This window comes from Rhinolophus hipposideros (assembly GCF_964194185.1).
Source record: "Rhinolophus hipposideros genome assembly, chromosome: 4".
Taxonomy (NCBI): Eukaryota; Metazoa; Chordata; class Mammalia; order Chiroptera; family Rhinolophidae; genus Rhinolophus; species Rhinolophus hipposideros.
The window spans coordinates 10,499,230-10,517,239 of NC_138050.1; the positions used below are offsets into that span (position 1 = coordinate 10,499,230).

General features: G+C 41.9%; 1 protein-coding gene across 8 annotated transcripts in view; it reads right to left on the reverse strand.

The window, feature by feature from the left end:
• Window positions 1-15,732: 15,732 nt before the first annotated feature.
• STARD13 (StAR related lipid transfer domain containing 13) overlaps window positions 15,733-18,010 on the reverse strand; it is a 490,614-nt gene continuing 488,336 nt past the window's right edge. For all 8 annotated transcript variants that reach the window (XM_081045611.1, XM_081045612.1, XM_081045610.1 and 5 more), the window contains one exon: window positions 15,733-17,484. In XM_081045611.1, coding sequence (XP_080901737.1) covers window positions 17,367-17,484 — 118 coding nt within the window. In that variant the 3' untranslated portion in view covers window positions 15,733-17,366. The remainder of the gene's footprint in view (window positions 17,485-18,010) is intronic.

Below are 18,010 nucleotides of genomic sequence, written 5' to 3' on the forward strand. Positions count from 1 at the left end.
TGGCCATAAACATATGAACACTGAAAATCATTAATAACCAAGGAAATACAAATTAAAGTAACAACACAATGTCCCTTTATACCCTTGTAATTAACAAAAACACAATAGAATGGCAACATTGTCACTCTCTTTAGAAGTAAGTATGAAGAGGTAAAGGAATCATCATACTTTACAGATAATATGTGAATTGTTACAGCCATTTTTAAACTGCGTCATGGCAATATCTTCCAAAAATAAAAATTCACATGTTCTTTGATCCACCAGTCTCATTCCTGAGATGTTTATTACAACATTACTCATACACTTAAAATTCTGAAACAAGGTGAGTTCCCATGAATAAAGGAATGGTTGAATCAATTTTTAAAATAAAAATTTTTTAAATTTATTAAACATTATGCAGCCATGAAAAAGAATGAATTATAGCAAAATCAGTTGACTTGGTTAGGATTTCTAGAAACTACTGAGTGATAAACTCTAGCTGCAGAAATGTATAACACTGCGTTTCTATAAATAATACTAATAAACAATGACACATTTATGTCATTTGTATATAATGTATGTTTGTGAATGTGTGTATTTGTTTACAACACTAGTTGCTAATACAGGATACTTAGTGTGGTGAAGGAAAGAGGGAAGGAAGGATGGAAGGAAGGAAGGAAAGAAGGGAATTATTTAAAAAGCCAACATGATTCCCATTCATGTTGTCTGTGGAATAATACAAAATAGAAGAATGCTGGGCTACCAGTAGGAAAGCTTTCAGTCACTTTTTCACAAGACCTGACTTTTTTACCTTATTGTTCCTGTAGCTTCTATTCTGTTAGCAATTATGTTCCACTGGGCACAGTGGGAGAGTTTTTTTTTTGTCTTCCCAGCATATTAAATAACACAGGTGCTCCCTGTTCCTTCATTGCTCCATTTGTCAGGCTGTGTTCATGCCACAGAAAAAGAGAACACTTGCACAACCATTTTGCCATGTTTGACAGTTTAATGTACCTGCCAACTGCTGTACCAGTTCTATATCTTAACTATTTTAATTAAATGTAGAAATCTACAGAAGGGAACATCTGAATTGCTACATTTCTCTTCCTTCTTGGAATTGCAGCGCATTAGGAAGAGAAGCAGGAACCACTGTGCCTATAGAAGGCTTTGCAGAGAACCCTGGACACAGGGAATGCCAATAAAACCATGAAACTGAGGTTTCGAGGCCATCCACTCACTTGGGAAATAAAATGAAGAGTGGCTGCAGTGGGGTGTTCCTGACTCCCCCAGACTACTTCAAATGCCATATAGTTACCCCACTGTCCCCCGAGTTTTTTCTTCCTGTTGTGTTATTCTGTCTTCTCTAGAGCCATCAGTGGCCTGGTTTCCTTGACTTCTGTCTTTGAAGATTTACCATCTCTCCTTATTGGTAGATCGCATGGTTAGTTTAAACCCACTGTTATATTAACTAATCCTTAGAGCAAATGTATCTTTTCAATTACCCTTGACATAGAACTTTGAACAGAAATTCAGCCCTGTCAAACCTAAATGGATGCGACAGACACAGCCCATACTGACTTGGGGTCCACTCTTTTTTCTTCATAAAGAAAGCTGCAGCTTTTCTTCTCACATCAAACTCATATCAACTTGCCTCTGGCCTGTTTCTACTGGAGCAGTCTGAGTATCCTGAGATGAACTATTTTTGTATTAGAAACAGAAAATATTCCATTGAATTACTTTATGGAAAGGTGGAGGTTCAAGATGGAATATTTGAGAACAAAACCGTCATAGCTGATCCTCAAAAATAAAAAAAATAAATAAAAACATGCTTTGGGGAGTTTCAGATTTCTCAGAAACTACACTTGACATGCTGCTAAGAACCGTTGTTTCTGTAGCGACGGCAATTACGGGAAACAATTCCTGGGAGAATAACCATGTCAAACAATAATGATAAAAGGCTCCCTGGTGCATTTTGCCACTTTGCATGTCCCCCTCCTCAATCTAAGTTTCAGAAATGTTAAAATACCAGTAAGAGGAATAGCTACCACAATTTTAATTGGCATAATGATGCGGTGAGCATCAGTTCTTTGAAAATAGGTGGTTATGAAGGGGGCTCAGTATTTAGTCCTTAGTAGTCCTCAGATATTCTCTCTTGAGAGCTCTTCCTTAATTTATGGGCTCTTGTTTTTGAGAATATCGAATCATGAAAATGTCAGATATGGTTAAAAAGCGTAATTGTTTAAAACTACTTGTGTCCTGCGAAGGCATTGCCTGATAACTCAGAGGGCATTTGCTCAGTGGCTCAGGGAGACGCAGAGTGGAGAGGAGTACGGGTGGAAGGATGCTTTCTGTGAACTAGAAGCCCCATCTGAGGCTTTTTTCACTCATCCTTCTTCCCAGTTCCCCTCCCTCCCCAACTAGATCTGCTGCTCTGCTCTGAGAACCCAAACCAGCTTCCCACTCTGCACAAAACAGAATGAAGGAGCTAAGGGAATGGGACACTGGCGGCCTCTGCCTCCTCAGAGGCCACTGACAGGAGAACCGGACTCTGGAAGCCCACTGTCCAGATTCTCTCTTTCCCAGGTGGGCCTTGGCTGGATGTTCCTTCCCAGTGTTCACCTCTGAGATTTCATTTCTTGTGGTTCCAACACTGACAACTGCCCATCTGGGCAGAACATTCTTTCTGGTTTCATAGAACCAGCTTCCTTTGAACTGGGAGCCATTTTGTCATTTTAAGGTGACTATCCTTTTCTGTTTGACCCCTGGGTATGCCTCTCAAAGGTTACCCCCTTGCATGCCTAAGTCTGAGGGGTTCCCCAGTACAGACCCTGTCTCCCCCAGTACTGGCCAGTGTCTCCAGCTGGGAAGAAATGCATTTGCCTTTCTTTTCTCCTGTTCTCCTACTGATTATGAGTTCCCACTGAAGGTATGTTCATTTAGCACATTTCTCTTACTCACTCATAGGGTGGAATCTGAAAAAGGAAGAGAGAACACAAGGAAGCATAAGGCATAGCCCAAAGAGGGTCTAGGGAGCAAGTACAGAAATGCTCTCCATCTCAGCCTCTTCAAGTGCAAGAGCAACCGAGAGTTTACAATTGTTTCTACCTTGTTTTGGGCGTGATTCAGTTCCTGTTTCCAACCCTTCTGGTTGTTTCAACTGTGGATTTGAAATAAACAATGATAGCAGAGACAGTGTAAAGGGGAAGAACCAGAACTTAAGTCAATTGAATTCTATCATTTCATGAGATCACTTACAACTTCTATTTTTGCTTCAAGTTTAAAACAGTGAACAATATTTAAAACTGTGAAGATGTCATACCCACTAAGATGGCTGTAATTCAAAAGGTGGATTATAACAAGTGTTGACGAGAATGTGGAGAAACTGGAATCCTCATGCATTGCTGTTGGTAGGGTAAAATGATGCAGCCCCTCAGAGATTAGTTTGGCAGTTCCTTAAAAAGTTAAACCAAAATGTACCATATGGTCCAGCAACTCCACTTCTACGTATACGAGGTCTGAAAATTAAGTTTGCAAACTCATCCTAGAAAAAGTGCTACATACTTCATTGCTGAATATCACTAGGGTCACCTTCGAAGTGCTCCCCTTGGCAAGCTATGCACAGTCCACCCTTCAAAACAATTTTGGAACTCTTTTTCTGGAATGGCCATCAGAGCCGTTGTCATATTACCCTTGATGTCCTGAATGTCATCAAAATGTCTTTTTTTCAATATTTCCTTTATCTTTGGGTAAAGAAAAAAGTCACCGGGGGTCTGATCAGGTGACTAGTGAGGGTGTTCCAATACAGTTATTTGTTTACTGGCTAAAAACTTCCTCACAGACAGTGCCGTGTGAGCTGGTGCATTGTCGTGATGCCAGAGCCCATTAATTGTTGGCGAAAAGTTCAGGTCGTCTAACTTTTTCATGCCGCGTTTTCAGCACTTCCAAATAGTAAACTTGGTTAACTGTTTGTCCATTTGGTACAAATTTATAATGAATAATTTCTCTGATATCAAAAAAGGTTAATAACATTGTTGCAAGAAGTTCACGAACTTAATTGTCTGACCTTGTATATCCAAGAGAAATGGAAACCTACCCTTAGAATCACTCTTTTATTTCCACCACATTCTGTTCCTTAGAAACCAGTCACTAAATACAGCCCATATTCAAGGAGAGGAGAATTAAGCTCCACCTCATGAAGATCATCAGATAATTTGTGGACATATTTCAAAACTATCCTCTAAGTCAGGTTTTGTTCTATATTTTTTCAGGAGGTAGATGTTTATAGTTGGAAAGGTGAGGATGCGATAAGGAAGAAGTCATTTTGCTTTCTTTTTGCCTTCTATTGACATTATGCCATCCCTGTCAAGCAGAGACCTATCACTTCCTTCTCCTGTTTCTTGCACTAAATATACTATTAAAAATATTGTATTATTTATTTATTTATTTATTTACTTGCTTATTTATTTATTTATTTTTGGTGTCCTCTATACATTTTGAAAATTTCAGTACATTCTGGGCTTTAAACTTCCTGACACTACTCTTAGGGGTTATGTCCATATTTTGCATCTGTTCTTGATATTTTGCCTTGTGAAACAAGGCATAATTATTAATGCCATTAGATATTATTATTGAAATCCTGACCACCTTTTATCCATCCTTCCCACCGGGCTCTGAAGGCTCCCTGGGCTCAGGAACTATAGCAGAGGAGAATGAAAAGACAGCTTTTTTAATAGCTGTGCAAGTGTGTGAGGACTGGAAGAGAGGTGAGGGCTCCCATTGGCCTCTGAATCTAAATCTTAGGACTAGCGCGTCCCGGCATGCCCAGGGGCCTGGTGGGAGAGCCGTCAGTGTGTCAGGCTCTGCTTACGGGCCCAGCTGTGTGTTCAGAGGGTAAGCACACTTGATGTGTACCCCTGGGGATGCTGGGACCACGTGTGTCCAAGCCATGTCATGGACCTCGGTGAATCACATTGGCATCGCCCCTCCCCTAGCGAGCGCTGTGAAGGGCTGGATGAGAGCTGCCTGGCTGGAGAAAAAGCAGACACTATATGTCCCTCACGTACTCCATTGTCTTTTGAAAACCCTCACCAGAGAGCTTGTCTTGCCTCACTGTCTTTAGTATCTTCTTCACTATGGACATTATTTGCAATCATATTCAAAATGTCTCTCTTTAGATCCACTCAGCCAACTCCTGCCCCGAGTCTTCTCACAGCCAGCGTGGCTGATGTCCACACTGGTCATTGGTTTCATCATCCCGTCATGGGGAACCTTCTTTCTCAATCAGGGAAGCAGCAGAGCAAAGATCAGATTGTCTGGATTTCAGTCCCGCTGGGTAATTTAAAGAAAGTCTCTTGTCCTTTCTGTGCCTAAACTTACTCTTCTGAAAAGTAGAAACAATAGTACCTATTTCATTGGGTTGTTGTGAGGCACAATAGATAAGTTACTGTGTTTCCCCGAAAATAAGACCTAGCCAGACAATCAGCTCTAATGCGTCTTTTGGAGCAAAAATTAATATAAGACCTGGTCTTACTTTACTATAATATAAGACTGGGTCTTTATCATATCATATCATATCATATCATATCATATCATATCATATCATATCATATCATATCATAATATAATAATATGATATAATATCATATAATATAAAAGACTGGGTCTTATATTAATTTTTGTCCGGTGAGGTCTTATTTTCGGGGAAACATGGTGTATATTCATATAACCATGTATGTGAATGTGCATGAAGACTCCTTGGATCACAGCAGGACCTCAGTGCATGCAGATGCTCATGCTGTGCTCTCACTTTTTCCTTAATGGGAAGTTTATTCCACGTATGGTCATGGTGATCTGAGGCAGGAAGATAAAGAGCGCACGGCACATAGGGCATCGGAAACTTGCCATGGCATTTGTACTTCTAGGTCTGAAGTACTGGTTCACTGTGGTTCCTCCTCATTAGGCTTCAAAATTCCACTTGGAAAATGTTCTGGCAAATGGTCTTGCCTGTTGTGGCTTGATGGGAATCTTCTTTTTGTCCAGCAGGCTTCAAGGACCCCTCTGCCCTGGGTCCTTCTTCTGGGCCATTGTTTAGTGGCCTTAACCCTGTCCTGGGAAAGACTGCTGCTGAGATTCTCTTCCTGATTTGAATGGCTCATGATGTCACCTTGAGTAATCTACTTCCAATCTCTCCTAACATGTTGACACCGGAATGTGGGAACACGAGGAGCTGCTCGTTTTACCGTAGCAAATTCTTGCACAAAAATTACAAAGTGTTCTTCTGTCATCTCAGAGAAAGACTGCCCAACTGTCATCCTTATTCAGTTCCATGAAGTGGCAGCTATTGCTATGTGTTCAATTGTTTAAAATTCCTTCATTTAAAGTCAAAGAATCCTGTTTGATGTCTGCTTTGCAATAATCTGCGTTCTAAACCACTCCCCTAGGGGAGTGGGGCTACGTTCAATATGAATTTTGAGATTTACGAGTGAGGTTGGGATGGCCACATAGCTTTCTGTGCAGTTAGCAATGCAGCCAAACAACTTCCACTGAGCCAGCGATGGTTTTTATGCTACATACATACACTACTGGGTTTATACTGGAACCACTGCAGACTGGTAGAAAACTAAGATGAAATTTGCTCTCCTTTGCCACTTCCAAGATTCTTTTGAGGTGAACATTGTGTTACCTGCAGTTCTAGAAGAGAAGCAGTTTTAGGGAATGTGTTCCTATTGCATAACATCCCAGAGGGCGATTGCTGCAGGTCCCAGAGATGGATGGTGTCACCACCACCACCACCCCACCCACAGCGGCTGCTCCTTAGAGAGCATATTTAATTTCAGACAACTGGGTAGCTTTATTTCTCCAAAACATGTTGCACTGTCCATCTTCATGGGAGATAGCACACTCTATCTGTGGCTCAAATGGGGTTAACAGTTACACCTGTTTTCTTTTTGTTTTCCCCTGTAGATGAGGAAGCAACAGAGAAACTGTAGGGCTATGAGGAAAACCAATAAATACCCCCAAATCCAATCATCTTGTTATGGGGCCCAATGCTCCCCAGGTTGGCACCTCCTCAACTCTTGTCCACCTGGGAATCCTACATCCTGTTACACTAACAGCCTGGGAAAGGCAGGGTCCGTTTTCCCTTGGCCGTCACCTCTGGATGTGGTTGTTCCCTTGGGTCTTCTTCGGCTAAAAAGTTCCTGACAAAACCACCTTGGGATGTTCTTCTCAAAATTCTTGATGGGCTTGGGAAACCAAACACACCCGAAATTCTCAGAGAAGGAAAGATGAGATTTAGACCGCTTTGAAGTGGTGGAGGGGGAAAGAGAGGAGGCTGCTGGGAAGAGTCCTTCTGAATCTAAGCAGAGCTCCCATTGCCTGGGCTGACCAGGAGAGGTTCTGTCCAGGAAAGTGGGGACGGCCCAGGGAACGAGCCGTCTGCCCACACCAGTCATCCTAGCGCCAGCTCAGCTTGACTTCCAGATCTAGGCTTTACTATGTGGTAAAGCAACAACTTCAAGCTCTTCCTTAATCCAAAAATAGCTCCCACCTACCTGCTCATGCCTGAAATCCTTGTCACCTGAAACAAAGCCTCTGATTCCCAATAAAGAGATAAAAGGCTTAATTATGCAAATCTATAGTGGAGTAGCTCTGTTTGAAACTCATTCATATTAAAATGTCATCAATCAGCTTTGTAGCATGTGGGGTACCTGATACCTGTGAACAAGGGAAAGGTACTCTGTAACAGGTGGTACTAACTAGAGACCTGCTAAGCCTTGGTGCTAGGACAGGGACGTGGACAGGGAAGAGAGGACAGGGAGCCCCGTTCCAGGGCTGGCTGCCAGCTGGCGTTTCAGCTGTGATTACAGGAAATGACATGGTGGTGTTTCCTACGAGATAAGCCAGATTTAGGGCACATCCATTTTGTGATTATCTTCTGGGGTCACATAATGGGGATTGAGCCACACCCATTAATGTGTAGATGAAAGTTGGTCTCCTGACGAGGTGCATTTCTCTCACCAGTCAGAGCCAGTGTTCATCATATTATAAAGACTGGGGCCTTGGGCCTTGGAGTGAGGTGGGCTTGGGGTCTATCAGGCCCTTTGCTGCAGGTGAAAATGTTTGCTCATGCCCAGAGTAGAAGCTGAGGTGGCAGGGACAGGCTGGAGAGAAGAGAGGCCACTTGCAGTTGCAGCTTTAAGTAACACTTCTTGTACTTTTTCCCCCAGTGTATTGATTGGTCCAGCTGCTTGCCTCATGAAAGCCAAAACTTGAGAGGTAATGTTGGTGGAAAGAAAAGCAGGTATATTCAGAATGTTGGCATTCTGGGAGGATGGTGGGCCCCTGTCCAAAGACTATCTCCCCACTCCCAGCATGGCCAAAAGGTTTTATAGGCATGGAAGGAGAGGCAGAACAAAGGAAAGCGGAAGTGGATTGGGCAATTCCAGGAAAAAGGCGCTTTACAGAGGCTGGTTTGTTTGAGGGATTGGAGCCTGGTATACATATGGTCTGAAGTAAACAAAACCATTGAAATGTATGCATAGCAAATGTATGGTAAACAAGAATCATTAAGGTTTGGTGGGAAAGAAGCGAAGCAAACTTTCAAAAAATCTCAAGCTAAACTACACTGTTAAATAGAATTACACTAGAGGTTTAAATCTCAAAATAGAAGATGCAGAGTCATCGTTACACTCGTACAAGTGATAGCCCCATGTCAGGTGTGCTGTGGGGGTGTAGAGGAGAACTTGGACCAGGTGCATACGGAGGTGTCAAGGGAAGAACAGGGTCTTCCCCCTGAGGACCCCCAGTATCAGTGTGATGTGTGGAGCCCGGCTGTGAGCTGACAGGGTCATTGTCAGCACTGGATATGTGTGGGGAAGTGATGAGGACGTCAAAGCTGAAGAGTCAGCACCCCAGAGACATTGGTCTTGAGAACTCCCCAAAGTATCTGGGGTCAGCTGGAAATCAGAACAAATCTTTTCCTTATCCACGATAGCCATCAACCACGATGAGGAAGCGAAAGGATACGAACTACCTAATTACATTAGACCAGTCACTCACACCTGCGCAGGAGAGCCTACAACGACCTTGATCATTTAGACATGAGTAAACATGGCAGTCTGAGACACTCGGGTCTCTAATATCTGTGAATCACCTGACAGCCCTACTTGCATACTGGCTTGGAAGATGCAGCCATCAGATAGCAGCAAGTGTAATTCTCGGAGGATTCATTTGTCTCGTGTTGCTGTACTTTTCTTTATCTTCACAAGGAATAGGTCTCAGCAAACTGCTTCATTGATCATTTCCACCACTGTAATTTTGGCAACTCCAGTGGAGCAGGAGGGAAAAATGTTCCGACAGGCTGTCATTTTGAATAGTTTTCCACCCCAGGCCCTCAGTGAGGTTTTTCCTGATCATCTAATCTATCTCCTTCCTCTGTTTTTATTTTTCTCTGTAGGGCTAACCTGCTCAATTATTTATCGTGTTTCTTGGCTCTTTTCTCCGCTGGGCCATGTACCCCAGGAAGACAAGGATGTTTGTCTGTTTTATTCACTGATCTTATTCATTGTTTTATTTACTAAAAGCCTAGAATAGTTTCTGGGCCATAATGGATACTCCATCTGACACGGGAGAGCCCCCTACCCGCCCCGCTCCCCACAATAGGATTTTTAAGTCTTCTTTTCTCTAGCTTCTTAGCTCACTAGTTCTTGATCTTAATCACCTTTCAAATCAGCTTTTTAATCTTAAACAGAAGATTGTTCCTAGCCTGAATCCTAGGAAGTACCCTGCCCCTTGCTCCAGGCCATTCCAGGCCCAGCTCCTGGGTAAACATCACCACCTGAATGACTGGATTAACCACAGGAAAAGGCCACGGCTCCATGACATTAAACAGAATTTCTATCACACAGCCAGCTTGCGTGGATGGCTTTGGGTCCTGCTTCTTGAGCCAACACTTTTAACTCTGTTTAACCAAAATCTATCTCTCCTCCTCTAGGGGCTGATGGGATACAATGATGCCCCAGCAAGACTTCCAGTACGTCCCATCCAAAGTGGTCAACACGGCCTTCCGGGCGGATCTCCAGACCCCTTCCCCTCATCTAAGATCAGACAGGGCGAGAGTCCCGTGAATCCCAATATGCAGGGACAACGACCACATTCAGCAGGAAGCAGATTCAGAAGAAGAGACCTTCTGTTCCTCAACTTTCCAGATTCATAGAGATCACACTTCTCAAAGGAAAATGAGGCAGGCAGATAGGAATGGGGTCTCTAAACATTCCTGCACATTCAACATGACCTATGGAAAGCAACCGCCCAGAAGACCTCACCTCCACACCCAAACCTTTCCCTTATCCATGATAGCCATCAACCACTGTGAGGAAGCTAAAGGATCCTAAATACCTAATTACATTAGACCAGTCACTCACATTTGTGCAGGAGAGCCTACAATGACCTTCACCTCATCTTAGCCTCATTATATCATCATTGTAACATCATACATATGCCCCGAAGTTCATTAATATCCTTATAACAGACTGAATTTTGGGAAAGAACATGTGTAGTCTAAAAAGATGAGGTCAGAGCCTCCTGTCAATCACAGGTGCCAATCAAGTGACTCCACACCTAGAAAAGAGTAGCCTATTCTAGAAGAGAAGGAAATAAAAACTGCAAGTCCTTGCTAGTCGGCACCTTTTGAGCCACACTTTTGCTCAGGCCCACTCCTGTCTCTTTGGAGCATACTTTCGCTTCTAATAAGCTGCTCTTTCACCATCTGTATCTCGTTCAATTCTTTGCTTGAGATGCCAAGAACCTGGAAACTGTGCTGAGAAGTCTGCTCTCCGGTAACACATATTTGTCGAATGAATGAACTAATCGAACTGTCCTATTTGCAGATGTCCAGCATTTGCTAATTTCAGAAACAACCACATTTAACTTCTTGGAAGAAGAGCTAATTCTCCATTTTTTGCACTATTAGAGAGCTGAAGTAGTCAAAACACAAAAAGTAAGTTACCTCATTAGTGTTGTAACACTTTATACAGTGTCTCTAAGTTATGACTTTCATTTCTATGGCTTCTGTCATTTTTATGCCCAGTTTTCATATGCCCAGTTCATTTTAGCAAATACTTACAGAATGATGTAGCAGAAAATGTCCTAGGAGATGGAGTTTCAAAGTTAATAAGACATGGTTCATGCCCTTAGAGCTTATAGTCCAGTGAGAGAATTAGTTAGATATATTGCCAAATAACAAAATGAGACATGATTCATGCAATAGGAGAAATGCATAAGGAAACAGGTGGATTTGAGAGGAGGGATCAGGAAAGTCCGTGGAAATATTAGAAATTGTCTATCACGTGATCAACAAGATGGGGAAAGGTCAATGCAAAGTCACAGAGATGTGAAATGGTGGTTTAGTGTCAGTGGACCACCAAGTGCATGGTCAGGAGAGGTAGAAATGACACACTAAAGTGAACTAATAAACATACCTCTCGTTTTGGGCACTGGTCACTCTCACGAGTGTCATATCTGTATGTCTAATGGGGAGCTGGACATCTGCACCTGGATGACTCACACCCATTCCAAGTACCACAGGATTGTTACAGGAGTCTCAATTCTTCTTGCCAACGTAGTGAAGAATCAAAGGTCAGCAAGCTGATTAGCATGCAACCAGGGTTTGTTAGTGATACGTTCTCAAGGAAGAGAATGGGCCTAGCCAAGGTGGGAGAGGCTTCCAGTCCCCTTGTCCTGAGAACTGAAATAGTTTGCCGGGTGGGGTGAAGGAGTTACATGTTGATTTGGTGGGAAAAGGTGGTGCCTGCTCTTCCACAGGAAGGTGTGACCCCCTAAGATGGTTGGAGGTCTGTGGACTCAGATCCTTATCTTGCTCCAGACCACCTCTCTTGGTCATCTGTTGTTGTAAAAACAGATATGGGGTTGGAGACATTTAATCAAAGTTATTTATGAGCTTTTTCTGTAGGCACTATGGACCCCCTCCCACCCTGCCCTCCTTCTCCTACATTTTCTAACTTCTACCTAACAAGATCAAAGCCCAAGTGATCACCCATTTCAACATCGTTCCTTCCCTGCCCTGCTGCCCATCTGAAACCTGTTCTTCCTTCTTTTTCCCCCCTGTATCAATTAAAGATCTCAGAACACACAATTTTTTCAAGCTAGAAAATAGAGTCATCTTAAGCTAATTCCATTTGCCCACCTTTCCACAACCAGCTAATACAAAAATCTTATTAATTCTAGCTCAGAAATATCTTTAAAAATCTTTCTACTTCTTTCCCCACAAATGTATTCCACCTGGACTATTACAACTTTCTTCCATCACTCTGCCCTTCATCATGCCAATCCATCCAGAATTCAGCTGCTAGTCATTCTAATAGCTGTTATCCTCCAGAACCATCTCTTTAACACTTATGGTGTCCTGGGCTAATCAGAAAAGTACAGACTCTAGTCTAACCCACAGGAGGAGTCTTAGCCATGCTTGAGTTATGGAATGAGGAAAAATGGCAGCTCAAGCTCAACTTATGCAAATTAGAGACATCTTCTCTCAGTGAGCAAGTGGTCCAGATTCAGAGTTCTCTCATCACCTAGGCCAGCCTGCCTCTTGTGACAAGTCATGGCATTATAATGAGAGGGGGAGGAGTAAGCCCACCAATCCAGCCTTCTTGCTGATTTGGAGTTTGTCTTTGGAGATCTCATCCAAAACCTCATCTTACCAGCTCTTGGCATCATGGGTCCATATAGCACTCAGACTGACCTGGAGTGCCTGGGTTTTTGTATTAAGTAGGTCTTATGTTGGTTTGAAAGTGTCTTCTCTGCGGTTGACCAGAAGAATGCCCAATTTACATAAATATTGCACATGAAATAGGGAATGGGAGAAAGCAACATGCTCTAGAATGAAAGGAAAGGCAGGTTATCATGGATTAGTAACAGCTCAGGAAGGCCAGTGATATCAATGATTTTATTTACTTCTGTCTATGTAGAAACCAAAGGGGAGAGGATTACTGGCAAAGATAAGGGTATCTTCATACCCCTTCTTCTGCACACATGGGCTTCAGAATACAGCAATTCTGTTTTAGCCCATTTTAAGTGTCTACACCAAAACAAATGTGATTTCAGTTCTCTGCTTTTTGGCTCTGATTTGCTCATTAGGTAAAGTCCAAAGTCCCTTTTGCAGCTTAAAAATTCCCAGCTTGTGACCATCTAGCTTTATGTGGAAGGCGTTAAAGCAACATTGATACTGTATGACAAAGCTATGGAAAAGATGGAAAGCTGCTAAATTTATGGATCTGAGATGACAATGGATATAAAAAAAGTATAATTAAAAAATAAACCAAAACATTGTAGTAAAGCTTAAAGCCAAAGAAATTTAAAGTCACATTACCCAGGGTCAGGAAAAGATTAAGCCCTCCTTGACTGTTGTTTAATTATAAAGAAATACTTCAGAGAACTAACCATTTGCAATAAATATATATTAAGTAAAGTATCTTTAAACAGAAACACACATAAAACAAAGGTATATATTGATTGGTTGATGCACACGTTGTGCGTAAAAGCTCGTAGGAACCTAGTCCTATATTTCTGCTAGGAGCACTGCTTCAGGATTTGCTAATTCAGTAACCATCGTGACATAGAACGTCACTACCACAGATAATGAGAAGCTGCTGGGCATCACCGTTTCTGCTCCACACACATGTGTCTTCACATCAGCACCTCTGTCTGCCAGGTGTCCTGCCCCTATTCATCATTCAGTGAACCTGTTCCATGTGAACAAATGTCTTATGCCGGGGCTTCAGAACAACAGGACTACTTGGGATTCTGAGCCTCAGCTGTGCGCACTGTGGACGTGGGTAGGAGGCTCCTAGGTAGCCTGTTGGGTGGGCTTGTGAGGATGGAAGCAAACTGTCTATAGAACAACGTGCGAGGGATATAGTCCGTCTAAGGTATGCCAAAAGTCACACACTGTCAGCTGTTCACACTGACGGCTTTGCAACATTCAAGTGCAGGTATTTAGTTTCTTAACCCCTTGTGCAGTCAGGACACTAATTTGGCCTTTGTGTCAGCATGTGATGCTCCACATGGCTGGGGTCTATTTCACCCCTTCACATTATCTCCCTGAGAAAAGTCATATGAACAGTTTTTCCATGGCGAAATACCAAAAGACAGAAGTAGAACAGTTTCATACCAAGTGTCACGAAGTACGGTCCAAATCAAGTTTGAATCATATGATCCAGGGTCCCAGGATAAAATCTGGAGCCTGCGGCCCCTAGAATGACTACCATATTTTCTTCTTTCAGAGACAAGGCAATTGAAATTCCTCCTTTGCCTGTGGAAGCACAACTTACAAGCAATGGGAAAGGTGTGGGGGACGTGAGCAGAGAGCGGAGTTTGGATCAGGTGTGTGGAGGCGTATTTGGTGTCTGAGGCTGCTTTTTCAGCCTGCAGCTGAGAACATTTAGGGCTCCTGCTTTGCTTAATTAGGGGCTACCTTTGTTGTCTTTTAGAAGCAAAGTACAAAACAAGTACAAGGGAGGCAGAAGGCTCAGAGTCTGATGTGGCTGCTCATCATGGTCTAGGGGGTCCAGCCGTAAGTCACTTCACCGAGTCTCAATTTCTTGTCCACTCCATGAAAATGAAACATAACTAGAGTTCACTGACTCTGATAAAAACAGTGTACGTGTGTTTACATACCTTCCAAATTTAAAAACAATAAATTGTAAAACAAATCCCTACCTGTCACTTGAAAGCCTTAGACACAGATTAAGGCACCCTGGCTGTTAGTGAATGTCTGTTGCTAACATTATCCTTATATTTGGGAGAGGTACTGACTGTAGTACAGAGGTCAAGCTCATGGCCAGCTGTCTTAGAGAGAAATCTTCCTCATGAAGCAGGATGTCCGCTGCAGGATGAAGCATGAAAATCAACGTGCGTTTTATAGAAAATAGGAAATATTTAATGTATATAAATTTCTTTGCCTTGGCAATTATTTATTTACAATTGATGATTGATACCAACAATTGAGGTAAAAATATACATGAGGTATAAATATAATATTTAAATGCAATATCATATTTTATTTCCATTGGCAAGATAACCATGAATAAGCTACTGTGGTATTTGACCAACAAGCTTGATGAATCTTCCCCCTCCTTTTTCTTTCTTTTTTTCTTTTCTAGATTCACTGTGTTGTTATGCAGCAATGATGTGATTAGTATGTGACTTAAATTTAAAAAGTAAGGTGATTTGAAGAGAAGGGGAGCCGGAAATACAATCATATTTGTCTTTATTCTGTTATAAGTGCCCTCTAGGTCCTTGCTTCTCAGAGTGTGGTCGTTGGGTCAGCAGGCCTGGGCATCCCCAAGGCCCGCTAGAAATGCAGAATCTCAGGCCCAGACTGCCTGGATCAGAATCTGGATCTGAACAAGATCTCCTGTGTGCACGCGGAACTTGGTGATACGATAGCATTCGTCCTTGTGTGCCTGCCATAGTTCCCAAACACATCGGGTCCCACCTCTGGAGGAGGACCCACGCTAAGCTAGATTAAATGTCATTAATGATCTCATCTATGCACATTAAAGTCATCCAGCACATATGTTAAAACTAAGATGTATGGCAGAAGTGGATTTTCCTCAAGAGCATTGACCAAGTGGAAAATTATGGCTTTGCTGCCACCTTCTAAGGTAGGCAAGGGAACAAAAAATTCTGAGGTCATAATTCAAACAGTATAATTTTCCTTGCACCATACCAAACTCGTAGATAGCATTTTTATTCCTCTCAGTAAAAGAATTGCACATTGCTGATAATAGAAAACATTACATAAATGCATACAATACAAAAAAAAAGGGAAAACACTCATTTAAGATTTTTTTTTCCTCCCATACCAGTTGCTAAATTATGATACCAATCTCTCATGGATTACCAGAGAAAATCTCTCCCCCTGAAACCAAACAATAAATTATCTTTCTCTCTACAGTTGTTGAATTACAATTAGTAAAAAATTTAAATCCATTAACAATTGATTAAGGAAAGTCAATTTGCTTAGTCTATACAATAATAAATAGGGTTGGGTCAAATGCATAGGTAGATTGACCAGCAAATGAAGAAACAAGTATTTAACAAACCGGTTTATAGTTTCTAAAATTAATTAAAGAACATAGTTTTGTTCTCATGTTAGTTTAAAACCTTGTCTTTCAGATTGCAAAACTTGGATGAATTATATCTTGAGAGCATCATACACAGCAAAATAAGAAGTCCCTGAAGCTGCAATGGTCTGACTCTTAGATGGCCATCCTCTCCCTTTGTCTGGTGTCCAGAGTTAAATTCAGTGCAATACATTGGTAAGAAAATGCCAATTAACTGTGACCAAATGGGCCACTGGTCAAACAGAATGACATTTAAGAACATTATGAAATGCATCTATGAAAACTTGATAAGACACAGAGGCTCCCTTTGGCAATGAATATGCAAAGGCTGTTATAGTCAGCTCTAATCAGCAGGGAAATAGAGGTTCTGTTTCCGTCACTCTTGCTGACTCCAGTGGTCCCTGGGAATGTGACATTTCACTGAAGCTGCACCTGGCCCTGCCCAGTGGCAACTGTTAATCTAGCCTTAAATTTGGTAGCGATTTCTCATCCACCGTTTTGCTTTAAAGAGGAGTAAATATTCTTTTTCTCTCTTTATCTAACACTCTGCTCTTGGTTTTTTGAATAACAAAAACAAAGTGACAACACATAAGAATACCTTTTAATGTTGTTTTCCTTTGGTTAGCTAATCTTTGGTTAAATACCAGGGCAGACTGACAGACTAGAAATTCTCACACCACCTTGGTGTTAACAGCTGCTTCTGCTCAGTTTCCAGGACCGTGGGGCCCAGAGCAACACGGAAAGAACCACGTAAGGAAGGGACTCAGCGAGTCAGATGCGTTCCTTTTCAAAGTACGCAATTATATATAAAATATCAATTTTACATATATACAGGAAAGGTAAAGATATACACACATATGTACATATGCTATACATACATTTATTTACAGTTAAGAACATGCTTCTTAGAAGCCTTTAAATAGCAAATTAGGCAATGCACAAGGAATAATCCATTTAATTTTAAGTAACACAGATAAATGTTCTGATTTTTAAAAATATTATATTAGTAGGATATAGCCATCTCCAGGAAGGCTAGGAAAGTTCTCAGAAATTCTTGCATGTCCAACATTCCAACTTCTCAGTGTTTTCATTTTAAGCATAAACCATCTCAATCAGCTTCTCTCTCTCTCTCTCTCTTTCTCTCTCTCTCTCTCTCTCTCTCTTTTTCTCACGGGCATACTCTCCCACAAGTGTTTGCTTTCACTTCCTCTTCCCTGAGTTTGATGTCACACTGGGGAAAACTCAGATTTTAGTTTCTGGACCCTCAGCAATGAGGGGCTGAAAAGAGTTTCTAATCCTGGCGACTTCCGCTGCACACAGATGTCCAAAGCCTTTGTTGTACCATTCTGGGGAGTGACCTCTGTGGGGACAAAAATCAGAAAAGAAGTGGGAAAGTCTTTTTCCACATCACTTTCCACAGTCATGGTATGCAGGACTGTCCATATGTCCTGATCGTCAGTACACTTACATACAACTCAGGGCTGCCTTCTGGAGGATGTGAGGACCTAGGTATTCAGCCTATCTTTTCACTGGGTGCTTTAAAATGATACCATCTCTCCGAGAAGATTTAGACTGAATTCTAGAATTTACTGTCTAGAATTGACTCAGTTTATATCTACCCAGGCCAAGAATATCATGAATTCCTTGAAGAGATTGCATTTACATTAGTTTCTTCTCAAAGGAGGGAACCTGCAGGGAGCAGTTGAAGGGCACAGGCATAAAAGAAACTCAGAGAGGGGACTCACGTTTACTGAGCACCTACTATGTGCCGGACTCCAGTGTTTGTGTTTGCTCCGTGCGAGAAGCACAGGCACGTAAGTGGGGACAAAACTGAAAATGAAGAAGAGCAAAGGGCTGCAGGAAAATACCAGAATTTTAGGAAAGGT